The sequence below is a fragment of the Hypanus sabinus genome, chromosome 4, assembly GCF_030144855.1.
Source record: "Hypanus sabinus isolate sHypSab1 chromosome 4, sHypSab1.hap1, whole genome shotgun sequence".
NCBI classification, from domain to species: Eukaryota; Metazoa; Chordata; class Chondrichthyes; order Myliobatiformes; family Dasyatidae; genus Hypanus; species Hypanus sabinus.
This window is the reverse complement of record NC_082709.1, coordinates 66,521,185-66,540,269: the sequence shown is the minus strand read 5'-3', so window position 1 is coordinate 66,540,269 and position 19,085 is coordinate 66,521,185. Positions and strand designations below refer to the sequence as shown.

At 44.0% G+C, this 19,085-nt stretch overlaps 1 protein-coding gene across 1 annotated transcript in view; it reads left to right on the top strand.

Annotated features, from left to right (window-relative positions):
• The window catches only part of LOC132392854 (ATP-dependent 6-phosphofructokinase, liver type-like), a 49,480-nt gene extending 30,639 nt beyond the window's left edge, over positions 1-18,841 (top strand). Inside the window, exons 11-22 of the mRNA XM_059967342.1 lie at positions 891-955; positions 4,291-4,354; positions 6,616-6,762; positions 7,267-7,337; positions 7,788-7,875; positions 9,094-9,246; positions 9,816-9,980; positions 10,890-10,951; positions 12,930-13,041; positions 14,982-15,081; positions 15,885-15,990; positions 17,055-18,841. Coding sequence (XP_059823325.1) covers positions 891-955; positions 4,291-4,354; positions 6,616-6,762; positions 7,267-7,337; positions 7,788-7,875; positions 9,094-9,246; positions 9,816-9,980; positions 10,890-10,951; positions 12,930-13,041; positions 14,982-15,081; positions 15,885-15,990; positions 17,055-17,202 — 1,281 coding nt within the window. The 3' untranslated portion in view covers positions 17,203-18,841. The remainder of the gene's footprint in view (positions 1-890; positions 956-4,290; positions 4,355-6,615; positions 6,763-7,266; positions 7,338-7,787; positions 7,876-9,093; positions 9,247-9,815; positions 9,981-10,889; positions 10,952-12,929; positions 13,042-14,981; positions 15,082-15,884; positions 15,991-17,054) is intronic.
• Positions 18,842-19,085: the final 244 nt, after the last annotated feature.

Genomic DNA, 19,085 nt, shown 5'->3' with positions numbered 1-19,085 from the left:
TCATCAATCATGGGATTGAGTTCAAGAGCCGTGAGGTAATGTTACAACTATTTAAGACCTTGGTTAGACCCCACTTGGAGTACTGTGTTCAGTTTTGGTCACCTCACTACAGGAAGGATGTGGATACTATAGAGAGAGAGCGCAGAGGAGATTTACAAGGATGTTGCCTGGATTGGAGAGCATGCCTTATGAGAAAAGTTTGAGTGAATTTGGCCTTTTCTCCTTGCAGTGACGGAGGATGAGAGGTGACCTGATAGGGGTGTTTAAGATGATGAAAGGCATTAATTGTGGATAGCCAGAGGCTTTTTCCCAGGGTTGAAATGGCTAACAGGAGGGCCATAGTTTTAAGGTGCTTGGAAGTAGGTACAGAGGGGATGTCAGAGCTAAGTTCACACAGAAAGTAGTGGGTGTGTGGAACACACTTCCGGTGATGGTGGTGGAGGCAAGTACTACAGGGTCTTTTAAGAAACTCTTAGATACATGGGGCTTAGAAAAATAGAGGGCTATGCGGTATGGTAACTCTAGGCAGTTTCTAGAGTAGATTACATGGTCAGCACCGCGTTGTGGGCCAAACGCCCTGTAAAATGCTGTAGATTTCTATGTTCTAAGATCATAATACAGTGGATTGTGTGCCTATGAGTGAGTTTTATTATACAAGAGGTCTATTCAAGGTGAAAACAGGACCTAATGTGCCAGTGAAACATTCCATGGCTCATTTGTTGATGTAAGTAAGTGGTGCTGGTATCCATGGAACCATACACATCGATGATCAACACCTTTACATGAGGGTTAGGAGAATTAATGAGAAAATGTATTTTTAGAACAGAGGGTAATTAGCTTTTATTGCCAGAGGCTGGACACATATTTTCTTCTTTTTGCTTCATTTCTAGACTAAGGATGTTCAGAAAGCAATGGATGAGAAGAGATTTGATGAAGCCATAACACTGCGTGGCAGGTGAGACCTTGCTTCTCCTCTTCCTCTCAATCTTTGTTCTCAATAAATCGAACTCTCATTTATATTTGAGATGTTCCAATTACTTTATAACCAATTGAGTGCTTTGTGTATTCAGTATTGTGATGGAAAGAATAGTGGAGCCATATTGTGCATAGAAAAATCCAGAGATCACAAATGTGGTGGTGACCAGTTGGTTTGCTTTATTGATGTAATTGAAAATAAAAATGTTTGTCACATCAATGGAAATAAGTGTGGCACTTAAGAATTTATTGTGACACTTTCTCAACTGGATAAGAGTAAGTAATTGTGAGTAGCGGAGCTGATAAAGAAGATATTCTTTGCAAAGAAGTAAAGGACATAATAACCAAGTACTTGCACGTTGCTCTTTACCAAAGAAGATGCTGCCAAAGTCAGTAGAATTGGAGGTAATAAAGTTCTTGGATGAGGTGACAATTGATAAGGAGAGGTTGTGCTTAAAAGTTAGCAGTGAAGATGCAGTTCAGTTGCTTAGAGAAGTGGGGTAAAAACTGCAGAAGGACTTGCTGTAATCCTCTTGAGTGTTCCTAGTTACAGGATAGCTTGACGACTGGAAAATGACTAGTAACATTCGGAGAGGGGTGCATGGATCTGCCAGGTGACTACTGTTTAGTTGGAGAAAGATTTTAGAAACAAGGAAAGCTTTTATTAAGAAGAAATTTGAGTTGACAAAGGGTGTAACTAGTGTAAACTTTGTAAAGGCAAGGTATGTGTAACTAATCTGCTTGACTTCATGAGATTCTAGAGAAAGTGATTAAGAAGGTGTTACTGGCTTTTTTTAAACTTGTATTTACAATCGCAAGACCCTGCTGGACATTAAGAACAAATACTGCGGGTCTTACCCCATCAGCAAGTGCTCATTGGCAGAGAAATTGAAGGAGCTGAACTTGGTGCTGATCATGATGCTGCCTGGGGCAGAGGGTGTTAGTGTGTGAAGGAGGTGCGCAGTCTTAACAGTGAGTGATCATCTTCATCACTGTTCTTGAGATTGCAAGAGCCTGTTGGACATCGGTGGAGCGGAATGCTATGAGCTCAGTCCTTTGGTTTATTGGTGAACCGCGGGGCCTCGATCGTAGCAAGGACTAGGCCTGAAGCTGTGGTGTCACCTTTTTGCAGCCGCCTAGAAGGAGACATTGGAGTCGGGCGTTCCACTGGAGAGCTAGAGTCAGTGTTTTACTACTGTCTTGTACTGTATGTGCTGACTATCTTAAACAGGTCCACAGTCCCTTATCCGAAATTCTTGGGGCCAGTTGCATTTAGGAATTCAGAATTATTCGGATTTCAGAATCCCTCCTTATTGGTTCTGGGACCCCCCCGCAGATACCAAAAGACACGTATGCTCAAGTCCCTTATTTAACCTGGCTCGGTGTGGGTGGACTTTAGGACCTGGTAGAGCTCCAGACCTACGCACATCCTCCTGTATACTTTAAATCATCCTGGAACACAGCAGGCCAGGCAGAATGGTCTTTAGCATTCTCTCCTTCAATGGCAGCCTCTCCTAATGCTAAACAGTGACTACCATAAAAAGAGTTCTTTAAGCACTGTTCACCCCAACCCCCGTGCCCCCAGCCTTTCCAGTGCCGGTTTATTGCACAAATCTACGTTCTTAAATGCCATGCTGCTACTTCTAATGTATTAGGATTTGATTACATTTTGTTTTTCAGGAATGCGTTGCCATTACGACAGACTAAGTTAGAGGAGTCCAGTTCAATCCAATTTGTAGACTTTTAGACTGAGTCTTTAAAAACAAATCTATATTATTTAGTTATAGTCCCCTTTTTTTAAGGGATCTGAACAGAACACTGCTGCCTGTAAGGAGTTTGTATATTCTCCCTATAACCACATGAGTTTCCTCCCATGCTCCAAAGACTACCAGTTGGTTAATTAATGGGTTAATTGTCCCATGATTAGGCTACGAGTAAATTGTGAGATTGGTGGGCTGTGTGGCTCAAAGGGCCGGGAGGGTCTGCTCTGTACTGTATGTCAGTAAATAAACTTAATGTTGTACAGCCAGAAGAAAATGACATTCAGATTGTGTTTTTAATTTTATCATGTTTCAAATGTAGCAATAATATTTAGGAGCTTCCATTTACCATTCCTGAAATACTTTCTAGGTAACTGTTTAAGGAGCTCTCCAGTTGTTCTACACATGGAGTGCTTATTTAACATTGTCTCAGGAATTATACTAGGGCCCATATGTCCAAGGATAAATTAGCTCATTTTTACTCTCATATAAGTCCTATTTGTGATAGATGTCATTCTGAAATTGCATCTTTAACTCACATGTTTTGGTCGTGTTCATTTTTGGAGAAATATTGGAAAGATATTTTTGATATTATTTCTGCGGTTTTGAATATTGATTTACAACCTCATCCTATTACCTCAATTTTTGGTTTACCAATGTTAGATTCACAGCATTTATCTTCTTCAGCCCGTCGAATGATTGCATTTCTAACTCTGATGGCTAGAAGATCTATATTGTTGAATTGGAAAGAAATTGATCCTCCCACTGTATTTAATTGGTTCTCTCAAACTATGTTATGTTTAAATTTAGAAAAAATTAGAAGTGGTACTTTTGAGACTTCTATTAAATTTGAAAAGTTATGGAGACCATTTATTCAACATTTTCATATGATGTAATATGACCCTGTGCCAAGTACATTTGATTTCCCAGCTTTTAGCTTATGTATTTTGAGAGGACCGGAAGTGACGGCATTGATGAATACTTATTTTTGTGAGATATTATAAACAGCCCACTTTTTTTTTTCCTTCTCTTTTGTTTGTTTTTTTTCTTTTATATTACTTATTAGTTATAGTTATTAGATTAGATTAGTTAGTTTTGCATTATATAAATTTTTTTTTGTTTTTTTCTTTTTTCTGTTTTTTTTATATTATACATTATGAAATATTTAGATTTACTATGTCCATACATATATCTTATGGCTTATGTCTTGGTAAACTCATTTATATTGTAACTATTATGTATGGTATTTTTTCATATGTAATGGAATGTGTATGTTGGTAATTTCTTTATCAATATATCATCTGTATTCTGCCCATATTACTAATATTAATAAAAAGATTTAGATAGAAAGAAAGAAGAGAGAGAGAGAGAGAGAGAGAGAGAGAGAGAGAGAGAGAGAGAGAGAGAGAGAGAGAGAGAAAGGAATTATACTTTTTGTGGATGTCCCCCAATGTGTTTTTTTAAAAAAGAGTTCCAGTCCTGAGTGTGACATCTGGAGAATTGGAAAATAATTCAAGTGAAATCCAACCTGTAATTGAGTATTCTTTTATTGTAGGAGCTTTGAGAATAACTGGAATATCTACAAACTACTGGCACACCAGAAGCCTTCTGTGACTAAGGTAAACTTTTGTGACTGCGATGCATCCAATTTGCAGTTTGGGCCAATTGCATGGGTGCATCAGGTGAACCACAAGTGAAGCTATAATCTTGGCTGCGATATCATTTCACAGGGTTCACTTGCCAGAGTGACCTGGGATGACAGGCACACAGGAGGGTAATGTGATGGGTGTGGGGACGGGCTGCAGAACAACACATTATAAGAGGTTATATTATCCACAACAAATATTCTTGAGTTTCACAAATAGGAGGAACTTGCCCAGTCACTGTACAGATCATTGGTGAGACCACACCTTAACAACCGCATTCGGATCTGGGCCCAGGAGAGGAACATGGTGCTCTTGCAGGTGTTTAGTTCAGACTCCTCATGATGACTTTAGGAATAAAACGGTTTAGGATCACAGGCTGCATAGATTAGGGTCAAATTCCATTGTCGGGGATGATTATGAAGAGGGCTAACTGCTTAAAATGATGAAAGGATTTAATGGTGTAGAGAGAAATGATTTCTTTTTGTGGGGAGTGAGAGTTAGGATTTTACTCTGTGGGATATTCTAAGAAGTACTTATTCAATGTCAAAGTGCAGTTGAAACTCTGGGAACTTTCCCCAAAGATGTTGAGTCAGAAATCAAGTATTAAGTGAGATAATTTTTCATTGCATTACCATTTTAAAGAATAAGGAATTCTGAATAAATTGAGTTGGATACAAGATAGCCACTGGTGGGTAAGGAAGTTTGGAACTGAGATAAAAGACTTATCATAAATCAGAGGGGTAATCCAGAATGTCTTTCGGTAGATCATCTTAAACCAGCCCACCAAGATTTGGAGGATTCCGCTCCCATGCCTCTGCCATCACGACCTGACCGTGGGCATGTGAACACACCACTGGACGAGCCAGGAGCCCCGTCTGTTCCTCCATGCATGGAACATAGGACCTGAGCAGAGTGGCTTGTCCGAGCTCCAGACACACTCTCAGTGCTGGTTTTGGGGAGTGAGGGGGTCGTCCCATGTAGAGTAAGGTAATTGGTGCAAATGTACAGAGTGCACAACCACCAACAGGTTCAGACTGGTCTGATGTGATGACAGAATTACGTGAGGTTCATTTACCACACTTCATGTTCAGTTTTTGGGGTTCAGTAAATGAGTTGTTACAGTTTTTCTTAAACATAAAATGCCTCATGTCGTTTTATTTGTGAAAACCTGCATCACAATCTAATCGAATAGCAGAACACGTTTGAGGTGCTGAGTAAACTGCCCCATTATACATCAGTTGCTTTTCTCCACTTGTCTACAGTGCTCTTCTTCAGATACCCAGTTATGGTTTTAAGCACAAATCCCCTCTACTGCTGTATCCATCATTTGGGCATGGTACATGTATGGTGACTATATACAGGACACTCAGTGGCCACTTTGTTAGGTACCTCCTATACCTGATAAAAATGGTCATTGAATATATGTTGGTGATCTGCTGCTATACACATGCACTTCAAGGTGGGATGTGTTGTGTATACAGTGATGCTCTTCTGCACACCACTGTTTTAACGTGTGGTCATTTGAGTTACTGTTGTCTTCCTGTCGGTTTGAAGTCTGGCCATTGTCCTCTAATGTCTCTCATTAGCAGAACTGTTGTTCTGGGTGTTCTGTTTGTTTTTTGCACAATTCTCTGTAAATTCTAGAAATGTTAAATGTGAAAATCCAAGGAGATCAGCAGTCTAGGATGTTCAAACCACCCCATCTGGCACCAACAATTGTTCCATACTCAAAGTCACCTGAATCATATTTCTTCCTCATTCTTATGTTACGTGTGAACTGGAACGATGGAAGAAATGGAATCTGTTGACCATTATCCATTGAGTCGCTGCAATGTGATTGGCTGATTATACTTTTTGTATTAACATGCAGGCTTACCAAATAAAGTGGTCACTGTGTGTGTGTGTGTGTGTGTGTGTGTATAGTAGGCACAACTATGGTGACAGCTGGCTGTTAACAGCCAGCTCCAATGTGGCTGAGTTATCACAGCCTCTTTACACCATATAAAAAGGATCTGTTAAAATAGAACTATTATTTTGTCTGGTACCCTACCCCTTACTGACCTGTACATACACCATGCATAGTGATAACTGGGAGTGGCTCAGGGAAACATGGAATCAGACGTTCTCATCTCATGACTGTATATTGCAGACTACTGTTGATAAATAGGCAAGTGCCCATGATGAGGCCATTTGATGCCCTGCTGACATCTTGCTTTGTTTTCTCGTTTGCACAGAGTAATTTCAACCTGGCCATCATGAATATTGGAGCTCCAGCAGCAGGGATGAATGCAGCTGTGCGGTCCGCAGTTCGGGTTGGGCTGTCAGCTGGTCACGTAGTCTACACTGTTAGCGATGGGCTAGAAGGTTTCTCCACAGGGCAGGTAAGGGGCATTTAATTCCAGGACACTGGGGCCCTTGTGGTTCTGCTAGTGTGAGTCACAGATATAGTTTAACTCTGTCCAGGTAGGCATGAGCTGCTCAGCATTAGCATTGCTTCCACTTTGAGACCATGAGGGAGTTATGATATGTCTACCTGGAGATAAAACTACTGTACTCTTTAATGTTGCCCATCTCCAGAAGTGAGACCTACTGTATATTTAAGTAGCACTGATGTGAGCAATCTCAGAATTGCTCAATCAGTGGAGCTGTGGGTCTTTAATAGATCTCCAATGGCATTGTTCACATTGTATTTCCTTATAAATGGTGGCCCTTTTGTGGCATTGCTTACAGTGAGAACAGAAGCCATGTACTTGTACGTAGGTGGATATTCAACACATCTCCAGAAACATTGCCTGCTCTCAGAAAAGATCTACGTGCAAGAAATTGTCAGTGTTCTGTTACTAATATGAAAGTGACACTGGAATTGTCTTTTCTTCCTGTTGCAGATTAAGAAAGTGAGTTGGCGTGATGTTGGAGGCTGGACTGGACAAGGCGGATCTCTGCTGGGCACTAAACGGTAGTTATCGCCACAGCCCCTGAGATGACTGTAATGGCTGTGTGTGGACAGGATGCTCTCTGCAGAATCTGGCTATGTTTACTCAGAACAACTAAGAGTATTTTCAGGATCATTTGAACTAGTCGTTTCAGTGTTGCTGCACTCGATTGATTGGTCCTTTTCCACAGCAGCTCCAAGGGTGTTTATCCAGTTCCTTTCCAATTGAACCCGAGTGCAGGCAGTGGGCTTTAGATCAGTGGTTCAGTTCCCTCCCCCTTCAGGCATTGACACTGTGCCCACCTCCTTGTGCACAAACAGCTAATTCCTCATAACTTTCAGCATTGTTTTAAGTCCCTCCCTGTAACTGTTGTATTCTAATACACGGTTCCAACTTCTCCCTGTCTATTAATCAAATGCTTGCATCCACTCTGCCTTAGTTTACATGCTGCTATTTCATCTGTTTGTTTGCAGGACACTCCCCGAAAAGTGCATGGATAAACTCGTGCAACAAATACGTAACCATAGCATCCACGCTCTGCTGATCATTGGCGGGTTTGAGGTGAGGCACGTGCCACATTGTCATTCATTCTGTGTGGCTTTTTGCTTCTGTTCATCCCAGTCACTGTGCTCTTCACGGTCATTTTCGCACTGTCCCAGTTTCCATGTTCACACGGTATCTTGTGGACTGCTGACGAAGTCATTTTGGCCAGTTCTCATCGGTGCCATCTATTAATGTGCAACTTTACTGCAGTTGTATCATGTGTGGCATGTTTTAGCTGAGCTTGTAGCATCAAACCTACTATTTTTCATGCTTTCCAGTGACCAGACACGGAATCTCATTTGCCTTAACTTGGTGCATGCTGGTGATAAGTCAATACTGCTGTCTTTTGCTATGGCTTGCTGTGCTACGCACTCCCATTGGTATACACAGAGAACTTAGACACAGAAGATTCTAATCTTGTGAAAAATTCTTAAAAGTCCTGCAAAGTTTTATGATAGTTTTTTGGAAGCAATTCTCACAAATTCAGTGGAAGAGGTATGTTGTTTACCTTAGTTCTTAAAAAAAAATCCCTCGCTAAATTAGAGTTTCTGTCCCTCTGTTGGTAGGTCAGAGGTATAGCACTGGGTTAACTGGAGCAAAGGATGTGATGGGGTATCTCATCGTAGGTCGAGCTGTCAAGAGTATGGGGTGTATGTGGCTTCAAAGCCTTGCTGACTTGAGCGCACAATTCTGGAATGTTCCAACTCTGCCCCCCTCCCCAGCATACTCCACCACAAATACGGAGGGCTTTTAATTAACTTCTAGTAGGCTTCAACCTCTCTACAGTCCTCTCACTGTTGAAATAAGGTCCCATCACACTGAAGCAAAAATAAAGCAGGATATCTGAAGTAGACTGAAAATGCTTTGAAAGACACAAGTCAAACAACAAATATGAAAGAGAAAGTCTGAGTCAGTTTTTCAGGGAAATTACCCTTCCCTGAGCCTCCCAGCAGCTCTGCAAAAGGGTGACTAACTTGGACTGTTTCTCCCTCCATAGATGCTGCCTGACCTGCTGTGCATTTCTGTGATCATTATGCATCATCTTTTATTTGCTCCTTCCTTTCCAAGAACCTTCCAAACCTGGTTAATCTCCCTTGTTCTTCTCCACTAGTGAAAGGCATTCCTTGCCCTCTCCTACCCCGGCAACTGAACATCTTACCAGCTGCATCTTTGAGGAGTTTAGGAGACACTGGTGACAGAGCACACAGTTTAATGGGGTTGTTTCTCCTACCACAGGCTTTTGTAGCAGCTCTGCAGTTGACCGAGGGGCGGGAACACTACGAAGAGCTCTGCATCCCCATCTGTGTCATCCCCGCCACCATTAGCAACAATGTGCCAGGAACAGACTTCAGCCTGGGCTGCGACACTGCCGTCAATGCAGCCATGGAGGTAAGGTCGGGTTGAAGCTCTGGGTGGCACCAGGCCTCTCAGCCTGTCAAGCTGGTCAATAGAATGGAAACATATTCACCCCATCAAGCTTATTAATGTAATCAATGGGAGACCATTGAGGTTATTGATCCTGTTGCGATCTGAGAGTACGTTTGCAATCCTCCTGGTGAAAGTATCCCTCTGGAGTTGGTGTTGGTGGGCAGGGTGGGGCTGATGAGAAATGGAGGCAGGATGTTTGCACTGGCCTTGGTGTGGATGGTAGGGAGGAAGTGGGTCTTGGTGCTATGAGGTTCAGGAAATGGAAGACATACTGCCCCCAGTTTTCAGCAGATATGCTCGAGCTAACTGAGTTCCCGGTCACTTGGAAAGAGATGAATTGCCTATATTCCCTAATCACATGGTCAATAAAGGTAATTAGTTGTTTAATGGGAAAGTGGATGGATCTCCATTTCAAGTGGGATGTGTTCAGAAGGGGCCAGCACAGCTAACTGCTCCTCTGAGACTGGGTTATCCCCTGTTTTGTGCAGCCCTCCCGGGGTCCCTGTGTCTGATTTGCTCTTTCCCCACAGACTTGTGATCGCATCAAGCAGTCGGCTTCAGGAACCAAGCGCCGAGTCTTCATCGTGGAGACCATGGGCGGATACTGTGGCTACCTGGCCTCGGCCACTGCTCTGGCCGTCGGGGCTGATGCTGCTTATATCTACGAAGACCCAATCAATATCCATGACCTAACGGTGAGTTGTGATCTGAATGGGGGCTAGGGTGGAAGGACAGTGGTCAGTCTGTCTTGATCCCATGATGTGGTCACTGTAATCCACACTGAGGGTGCTCCTTGCTGCAATCTGCTGTCACGGCCAGGGTGCTGTCTTCAGTAGAGCCCCTACATCGGCTCTCACAGGAATTCAGTTACTTTGTGGTTCAGGCTAAATGTATGTTTTTATTTTTGTTTAAGCATGATAAAAGACCTTTCTAGCCCAATGAGCCCTGCCACCCAATTACACCCATGCGACCAGTTGACCTACTGGAATGTGAAGGGAGACCGGAGTACCCGGAGGAAACCCACCTGCTCACAGGGAGAATGAACAACTCCTTACACACAACGGCAGAATTGAACCCGGGTTGTGTAATGGCCATACGTGACCTTGCTGCCCCTCAGTGTGATGAGTGTTTTCTCCAGCATGAAACTGTTCAAAAAAGCCATTCAGCCCCTTGCCAGCTCTCTGAAAGAGCTTTTCAACTCACTGCGCCTTTTTTTCTGGGGATTGTTTCCTGATCAGTTATTCACCCAACAGCTTCCATCAGCCTTTCAGCTTTGCATTCTGGATCACAGTTCCATGATGGTTTCCTTACTTGTTCTCTCCTACTATTGCAGCGCTTCGAAATCTCTGCCTTCCTTCTGATTTCAGGGCCCTTTTGCCAATGCAGCTGATTCTCCAGGATTACTCCATCGGGAGCTGGAAATTTACTTCTGGGGTCTGAGGAGTGGTGGTGTGGAGGGGAGGGATTGCGAGAGTGTGGCTGTTTCTCCAGGATTACTGCATTGGGAGCTGGCTATTTATTTCTGGGGTCTGGAGGTTGGGTGGGGGGGCAAATTTAGGAACACCTTTTCTTTGCTGCTTACCTTCTGACACCGGGTTCCGCAGGCCAATGTGGAGCACCTGACGGGGAAGATGAAGACAACAGTGCAGCGAGGGCTGGTGTTAAGGTACGTTCTGCGAGCAAACCGTGGGGAAGCAGGATGTGGCTTCCTGCAAAACCCAAGAGAATGCACACCCTCTACCAGCCCTGCTGTCTCCAGCCAACACCCTCACCTGCCCCTTGGCTTCCATAACTCCAGTCCCAGAAACTGGAGCACAACTGGTAAAGAGTGTGTAGCAGGGTCAACAGTGCTGCCTTTCAGATGAGTAGAATATCCCAGCTTCTTGAGGAGCAGGGGTGTGATTGCCAGTATTTCAGTCTGTATCAGACGTTACAGCTGATTGTGATTGTGATTGTTACAGCTCATTAGTACTGGTAGAAACTAATGACATCAAGTGATTTTGAAATCCGAATACATATCCTTACCTGAAAATGTTAAGATACTCTTTCTTCCCCAAGACCACAGATTGGGGCTGATCCTGATTTTTCTTTTCTCAAATGGAGAGCAGGTCGGTATGATTCCCAAATCCAGTCTGTGCTCCATTTGAAGTCCTTTCAGCATTTTGAGCTGACCACCAGAGGGAGCCTCTGAGATACCAAGATCACCTCCCCTGTTTACTGAAGCTTGGCCTCTGAGTTGAGAACAATATTGCTGGACAGTTGCCTCTGACTAGCGATTTGCAGTTGCCATGGATACTAGCCTCTCAGCTTATTTCCACTGGCAGACTTGAACAGTAGCTATAGTCAGGTGAGTTCAGTTAGTCCTTCCTTCCAGTCCACCTCCGCTGTGCTCACCCCTACTGTTAAGCTATTCAGTGTGGATGAGGAAGACCTTTTCCTTTCCTGAATTTTCCTTCACACCCCAAAGAAACTTTACCATAACCAGAAGAAGGTTAACCTCTGCTCCCTGACATTTCAGTTTATTTAGCCATTGAAAGCATTACAGCAGAGTCCAGTTTCATTCTCAGCCAATACCAGCCAGGTCATCTTTTACAACAGGATATTAAAATAGGCTCCCTGTTCTGTGGGGGTGATCTGTCCATTATCTGCTGCTGTCCCTTGGTCAAGGTCGGCCAATTTAGCACAGGAGGGCAGATTAGTCCTGCACTGTTCTGTCCCCAGCTACTAGTGGTTGAGCTGGACTCTCTGTCTGATGTCCTTATGGTTATTATGCTGGTACAGACAGACCCTGGGGATTATCTGGGTTGGGACTGTAGTTCAGGGGTGGGAATGTTATCACTGGAACATACTGTCCTTGTTAGCTGGTCACACATCATCACTCAGTTCTGGCAATGGTTCCAGGTGCTGCAAACACCTGTCCATTGGGGCACTGTAAAGGGTAGCTGAAAATTTCACAAGGTGTTTACTGGAGGTGTGCAAATGGGATGAGGAAACTACTCAGGCATGATTTAATAGAAGGACCACCTCCTGTGCTGACTTATAAGAGAAACAGTTTGCACATTTCCAACACACACTGTTCTGTCCCAGCCATCATAACAGAGGATACGGCGTATTGTATGATCAGCAGGAATTGGGTCTGCAATTTGCTACTCTGAGCTTAGATCTGGTAGTTGCCTAACTTGACCTCCACAATACAGGGTCTGGACAAGACACTTTCCTGTGCTTTTTCTTCTCCCAAGTAGTGAAATAGTTGACTCAAATAGAACATAGTACAGCACAGTACAGGTCCTTTGGCCGACAATGTTGTGCTGACCCTTAAACCCTGCCTCCCATATATCCCCCCACCTTAAATTCCTCCATATACCTGTCTAGTAGTCTTTTAAATTTCACTGATTGAGGCAGTGCATTCCACGCACCAATCACTCTCTGAGTGAAAAACCTCCCTCTAATATCCCCCTTGAACTTCCCTCCCCTTACCTTAAAGCCATGTCCTCTTGTATTGAGCAGTGGTGCCCAAGGAGAAGAGGAGGTGGGTTCTCGGACCCCCCCCCCCCCCCGAAAAATGAGTGTTATCTGAGGTGATGTTTATTATGTTTCCATATGAAATTGACATGAGCTTTCTCCTTCCTTCCTCTTCCCTCAAGAAATGAGAAATGCCACCCACACTATACCACAGAATTCTTGTACAACCTGTACTCTGCTGAAGGGAAAGGCGTATTCGACTGTCGTACCAATGTGCTGGGCCACATGCAGCAGGTGAGTCTGAGGGCACCAGAGCCTATCGGCCACCTAATGATGCTTTAGTGAAGGGGGGGCCTATTCAGTAGTACAACCATTGGTTTAGTCAATTGTCTCTCTATTCTCAGGCTCACCTTGTGTTGTAAGTGAGGAAACAGATTTGATAGGTCTCACGGACACGTAGCCTTGGTAGCAAAGGATTTTATTTACAGAAAGCGAATGTGGGAAAATGACAACAGAAGCAACACGCACACAATTTACAGTAGTTAGATCAGCAATAAAAGATGCGGACAATTAATAAAATCGCATGAGAAGAAAGTGCACGTGCACACACGCATACAACCAAGGGATAACTGCCACCCCTTGACTCTGTGTGGACACGGCTCTCTGCCTTTAGGGACAATAACTAACATTCCTAACCTTGCTCAATGCACAACTCACTAATATGGTTCTCAGCCCGGAGTGATCCCAGGGGGTGAGGCACACATGGCTTCCTTTATAGTGCAGCAGGGCTGATGAGTCCAGCCCAGGTAATTCACAGGGAAGCCAGTGGCTCAGTGCCAGCCGAGTTAAGCTGATTATAAAGGCCAATTGCCCGAGGCCAAGTACAAGGCTAATTAAAAGGACCAATGGTTGGGTGTGCATTGATAGGTGAGGAGGGGTCAAACCTTGATTGGCAGGTGGTGTGTCTTTCGACCAGGTAAATGGGCAGTGCTGTCACGTGATAGTCATGACACCTCCAATACACATTGGTAATCCCCAGTAACATAATCCCTGTGCCACATTCTTTTCTGGATATTTCCAATTCCCAGGTTTTTCTCCCAATAATCCCCAATCTCTCAATCCTGAGTTATTTGATCTTTACAAGGACCAAGATGCTTACTAGTTTAGTCATCGTTCCCAGAGAATCTGGGGACTTAGAGCCCAACCGAACTTTAACCATTCCCAGAATGTTAGAGCTTATTAGACATTTAAAAACAAAAAGATTAGTTAAATTTAGTGTTGTTTTTTTACAAATCAAAACAATAGAAATTATTTTAAGAGCAAGAAATGGCAGTGAAATTTCACAAGAGAAAATATCTTCATACGAGTAGTAGAGGTCATAAAAAGTTAGTAATCAACAGAGAATCCAACAGTGGAGGAGTGAATGGGCCCCCAGACTATAATGACCTATACTTTGGGTTTTGATACCGGTGGCTTGTAGGCATAGTGGATACCTAGATGTCTAAAACAATGTACCCCCAAGGAGTGATATCTTTGTTGGTGAGGTAATGCAGTGAAGGTGTGTCACATTGATTCGGGGGCTGGTGAGTTTGTCACATGAGAAATCAAATAGATTGCGCCTGTATTCGCTTGTGCTTCAAATGAGAGCAGATTTCATTGAAATATAACAATTTTTAAAGGGCTTCCCAGGATAACTGCACAGTGTTTAGAACCATAATGGTCAGGGTGTGTGATGGATTTAATCAGTGATGCCAGTGGAAAATGTGTGGCTTTTGACATCTATCAGACCTTGTAACGATCCAGAATCCTGGTGGCAGCAGTGCAGATTGGGGTTTCACAGGGCGTGTCCAGAGTACTGTGGGAAGGGTTGGGTAGGTCAGCACAGTCGGGATGTTGTTGGGGGAAGGGAACTTATGACAGATCGGTTATTTTATGATGGGATTGCAGAAAACAATCACGTGTTTTGTGGTCCATCGTCTGGTTTTGCAATGGTTGAGCTGCTGAACTCCAGGTGGCATGAGGCTCATGTCTTGTCTGGGCACTTTAATAAGGCTGGTGTTTATTATCACCAAATGCACCTTGCTGAGCCCAGATCATCACTGCCCACGTCACAGTGACCAGAAAAGTGAGCAATAGGACCACACTTCAGGATTTTGACCCCTTTCCTGCATATTCTGTTTGCCACCCTTCTGCACATGAACTTTCATGTTGCTTTCCTCTCTCTCTGTCATCAGGGAGGCGCTCCTACCCCGTTCGATAGGAACTTTGGTACAAAGCTGGGTGTGAAGGCTGTGCAGTGGCTTACGGAGAAGCTCCAGGAGTCCCACAGGAAAGGTATGCTGCGCGGCCTGGCTCTGGGGTTGAGGTGGGGTGAGCCATTTTGGTCTGCACCATCTTAGGCGTGGCACAATTCTGTAGCAGGAATTGGTGAAGAAATGTTTCCTAGGGCAGTGAAGAAACTTGTACTTCCATGCGGTTTATGAAGTGGAGAACAGAAAACAGAGGAAGGAAACCGACAGTGGAGAGAAGCCTCAGGTGCTTCTGGAACCAACAATGACTTCAGATCTTCAATTGAGTTCATAGTTACATAGCACAGAAACAGGCCCTTCAGCCCAGCTGGTCTATGCCAACCATCCATACCCCATACAAACAAGTCACTTTTGCCCGTGTTTGGCACACAACCTTCTAAGCCTTTCTAATCCACCTGTATTTTAAAAGTTGTTATTACACCTGCCTCCATTATTTCCTCTGGCAGTTCATTCTACATACACACCATCCTTTGTGTTAAAACATTGCCTCTCAAGTTCCCATAAAATCTTCCCCTCTCACCTTAAACCTATGCCCTCCGACTCTTGATTCCACAGCTCTGGGAGGAAAACCGATTGCAACGACTGTCATTTTGCTCTTCTGCCCAAGAATGACTTGAGGAGCTTTAGAAAAGTCACCTATCAAGTTCACCAATCCACTGAGCATCACTTTCTCCCAGGTACTGAATCTAAGAAATGCCCCCTGCACAATCCTGAGCAGCAGAATGCCCTTGCAACAATGGGGAAAGGAATGGGACTGGGTCAACAACAGTAACATCAGACTTCATTTGTTGTAATCACTCTGTAACCAATTTGCTTCCTCCTGCATAGGGAGAGTCTTCGCCAACTCTCCAGAGACTGCCTGTGTCCTGGGAATGAACAGGAAGGCCCTGGTTTTCCGACCTGTCACAGAACTGAAGGGGGAAACCGACTTTGAGTAAGTGGCTGAGGATTTGGGGGTGGGTGCAGAGGCTCAGGATTTGGGCACTTCAAGGAGCTGTTGGGTGATTGGATAGGGTTATGATGAACACTGAGTGGGAATGGTTCCTTGCACTAAGCAGTCTATATCCCAGCATTAGATTTCATGTGATTAACAATACATTAATCTTCATTAAGGCATTGCCTCTAAAGTAACAAAAGTACCCCCAGACATTTTCTATGGGTATAAAAGACATAAATTTACACTGAACTTAGAAGGTTGTCAGAGGCTGGGACAAGGAGAGAGGTTTTGAAGGGAAGAGGGAATCTCCAGATTCAGTACCCTTTGAATTAAAGTCACAGAATCAGCAAGGAGTCACTTGTACATGAGATCCTCTCAGTTAGTAACAGAGGGCTGAACCCACACCTGTAGACAGTGTGCATCAAGGCACCCTTCATCAAGAGATGGGCCTGTCACATCGTCACTCATAGCCCCCAATCCCAAACTCATCTCACTGGAAGTCCAGTGCTCAAGTCTCAGTGTCTGGAAGGACTGTGGTGCAATCAAACGCTACACATGGGACATGCACTACCTCCAATGTATGGGGGACCGATTACCACAGAGACGGTCACCATCCTCTGAAACCCTGTTTTCTGCTCCGGTCGATGTGCATTTGTTATTATTTACCCATATCCCCAAAGCCAGCAATAACCTTCAGGTTGCTGGAATTTTCGTTTTCATTTGAACTCTTTCCCCTCCTTCCACCCCCCCCCCCAACCAAACCTCAGCAGTTGAGGTGAGGGGTGGGTGGGAACCTCCCACAAAAGCTGGAGTTCTTCCTTAAAGTATGTGGTGCTGTAATGTGATTTTAATGCAGTGTACTCTTGCCCCGCCACACCTCTTCATCACCTGGAAGATAGAAGGTTACTAGATGGGCAAGAAGACCGAGTGGAGGTGGGGGTCAGACCTTGTGGACACTTGTTGGATGGAGGATGTCAGTGGATCTGATGGAAGAGGTGCGGTTGGGATTGTGACCGTCCCTAGCTGGGATTGATCCTCTCGTTCTCTACGTGTGTCCCCAGGCACCGGATGCCCAAGGAACAGTGGTGGCTGAGGCTCCGGCCCCTGCTGAAGATGTTGGCCAAGTACCAGACTCGCTTCGACAACTACATCACGGGGAAGGTGGAGCACGTCAACCGGAGGAGCCTCAGTGTGGAATCTGGTTTCTGAGAGAGGCAGCTTGCGGATACTGTGTCTCCCCTACCAATGCATTTCATCCCTTTTCTGTGTCCAACTGTGAATTAGTGTACAATAGCTTGCTCCTATAGAGCACGTGAAACCTGGAACATCCCTTGGTGCTTTAGGCACACTTTCAGACTAAAGGAGTTTTATACCCCAAGTGGTAACAGCATTGGCCCTGAAGAGGCAATCTCTCTTGCACTCTTAGAGCAGGATATTCTCTCCCTCTCCTTCCCCTCTCTTTTTCTTTCTCTCTTCCTCTATCCTTCTCTATCTCTCTCCACCCCCCCATCTCTATCTCTTCACAGGAGTTCTGCAACTACAAGAGCTCCAAACAAAGCAAACAGTGTTCTTAGTATTTTTAGTTGATTGACTCCTGATGAAAGTAATCTAATGCTAATGCTTCCACTCAGTGCAATAACTCAAGTCTGTCTGAAGGGTGAAAGCAGAGAAAGGAAGTGGGGATGGTTGGAACAGTATTTTTTCAGTGTTTCTAGACAATCGTGTAACGGAATGAGTGGGGAGGGGTGCCAAAGATCAAGTCACAAAGTGAGCGTCTTAGCTAGCTGCTCCATTTCATAGGAAATGCAAACACAGCACTGAGATAACTACCTCCCCACATCTAACCACAGCAAAGCATCTCCCAAAAATAATTCTGAAAGCATAGCTGTTGTGTCTGTACATTCTGTGCCAGTCAGCCCTAGTGCTGAATGCACACTCTCCTACTTTTAGCACCTGTGTTGAGTACACTGTTATGTCAACATCCTCCGAAATTTACTGATGTTGTTTAAATCACCGCTTGATTGCAATGTAGGGCCAGGAAGTGAATAATACTGATCCTATTTTTTCAGAAATATATTGATCCTGGAATTAATTGTGGTTAATTTTACTAGATTCTTTTAACAACCCCACATTTAAAATTTGAAGTTCAACCCCAGTTCATAGCAGGTTTATCTTAAGAAGGTGTTGTCAATGTTTCAGAGAACTCAGCCGTGGATTATTGTCGCAAATACATCATGCATTTATTCCAGTGTTTTCAAATGAATAAACATTTGTTAAGTATTAAGGTGGCATTTCCCTAAGTATTACCATAGCATGCACTGGTTGTGTGGCCGTTCCAGCCAATGCTACGTCCTTTGTGTTGTCACTGTTAACTTGTGTTCAACCAAGGCAAGGCAGCAGGATGGATTATTATTACTCTGTCCGCCTGAGTTTCCTTTGCCAGCTGGTAAACTCAGGTCTGCTTGATGAATACAAGGTGCAACATAGGATATCTGGTCTGCACACCAGCAGGTGCAACCTCTCACTATGCACCAGAGCATGGTGAAAGCAGTTTACCTCCTAGCTGGCTGTTGTTCACCTGCCCCAGAGGGATCAACTCTTGCACAGTGTTGAGAAGTTCTCTGTGCCAATGTGATGCCTTGAAATCTCCCAACAATAATTCAATGGCGTACATTAACTGTTGTATTCCACCGCTTTCATTATTGAGTAAACTGTCATTGGCCAGTGTATCTAATATGTACAATGGCTTTCTGTGGGCTCTATGTATATAAAATTGTCTACATCATGTACTGACATTGGAATTTGAACTAGATAGATTGTCTTGTGATTAAATTTATATCGCACAATTGCTGTAGTCTGTGAAATTGATCATTTTTGTATTCATTGAAATCCTTTGGCATTTTACTGGCCTTATTCACATTTACCTGCCTGGAAAAGATATGCCCACATAGTATTGAGCATGCATGCTGAGTGGGCAACAAAATGGCTCTAGTTACCCATATTTTAACAAATCCCTTCCATCACTTTATTGCATCCCCTGCCCTTGGAGCTGTCCACATATGGCATCTGGAGTATGAAGTACCCCTGCCTGT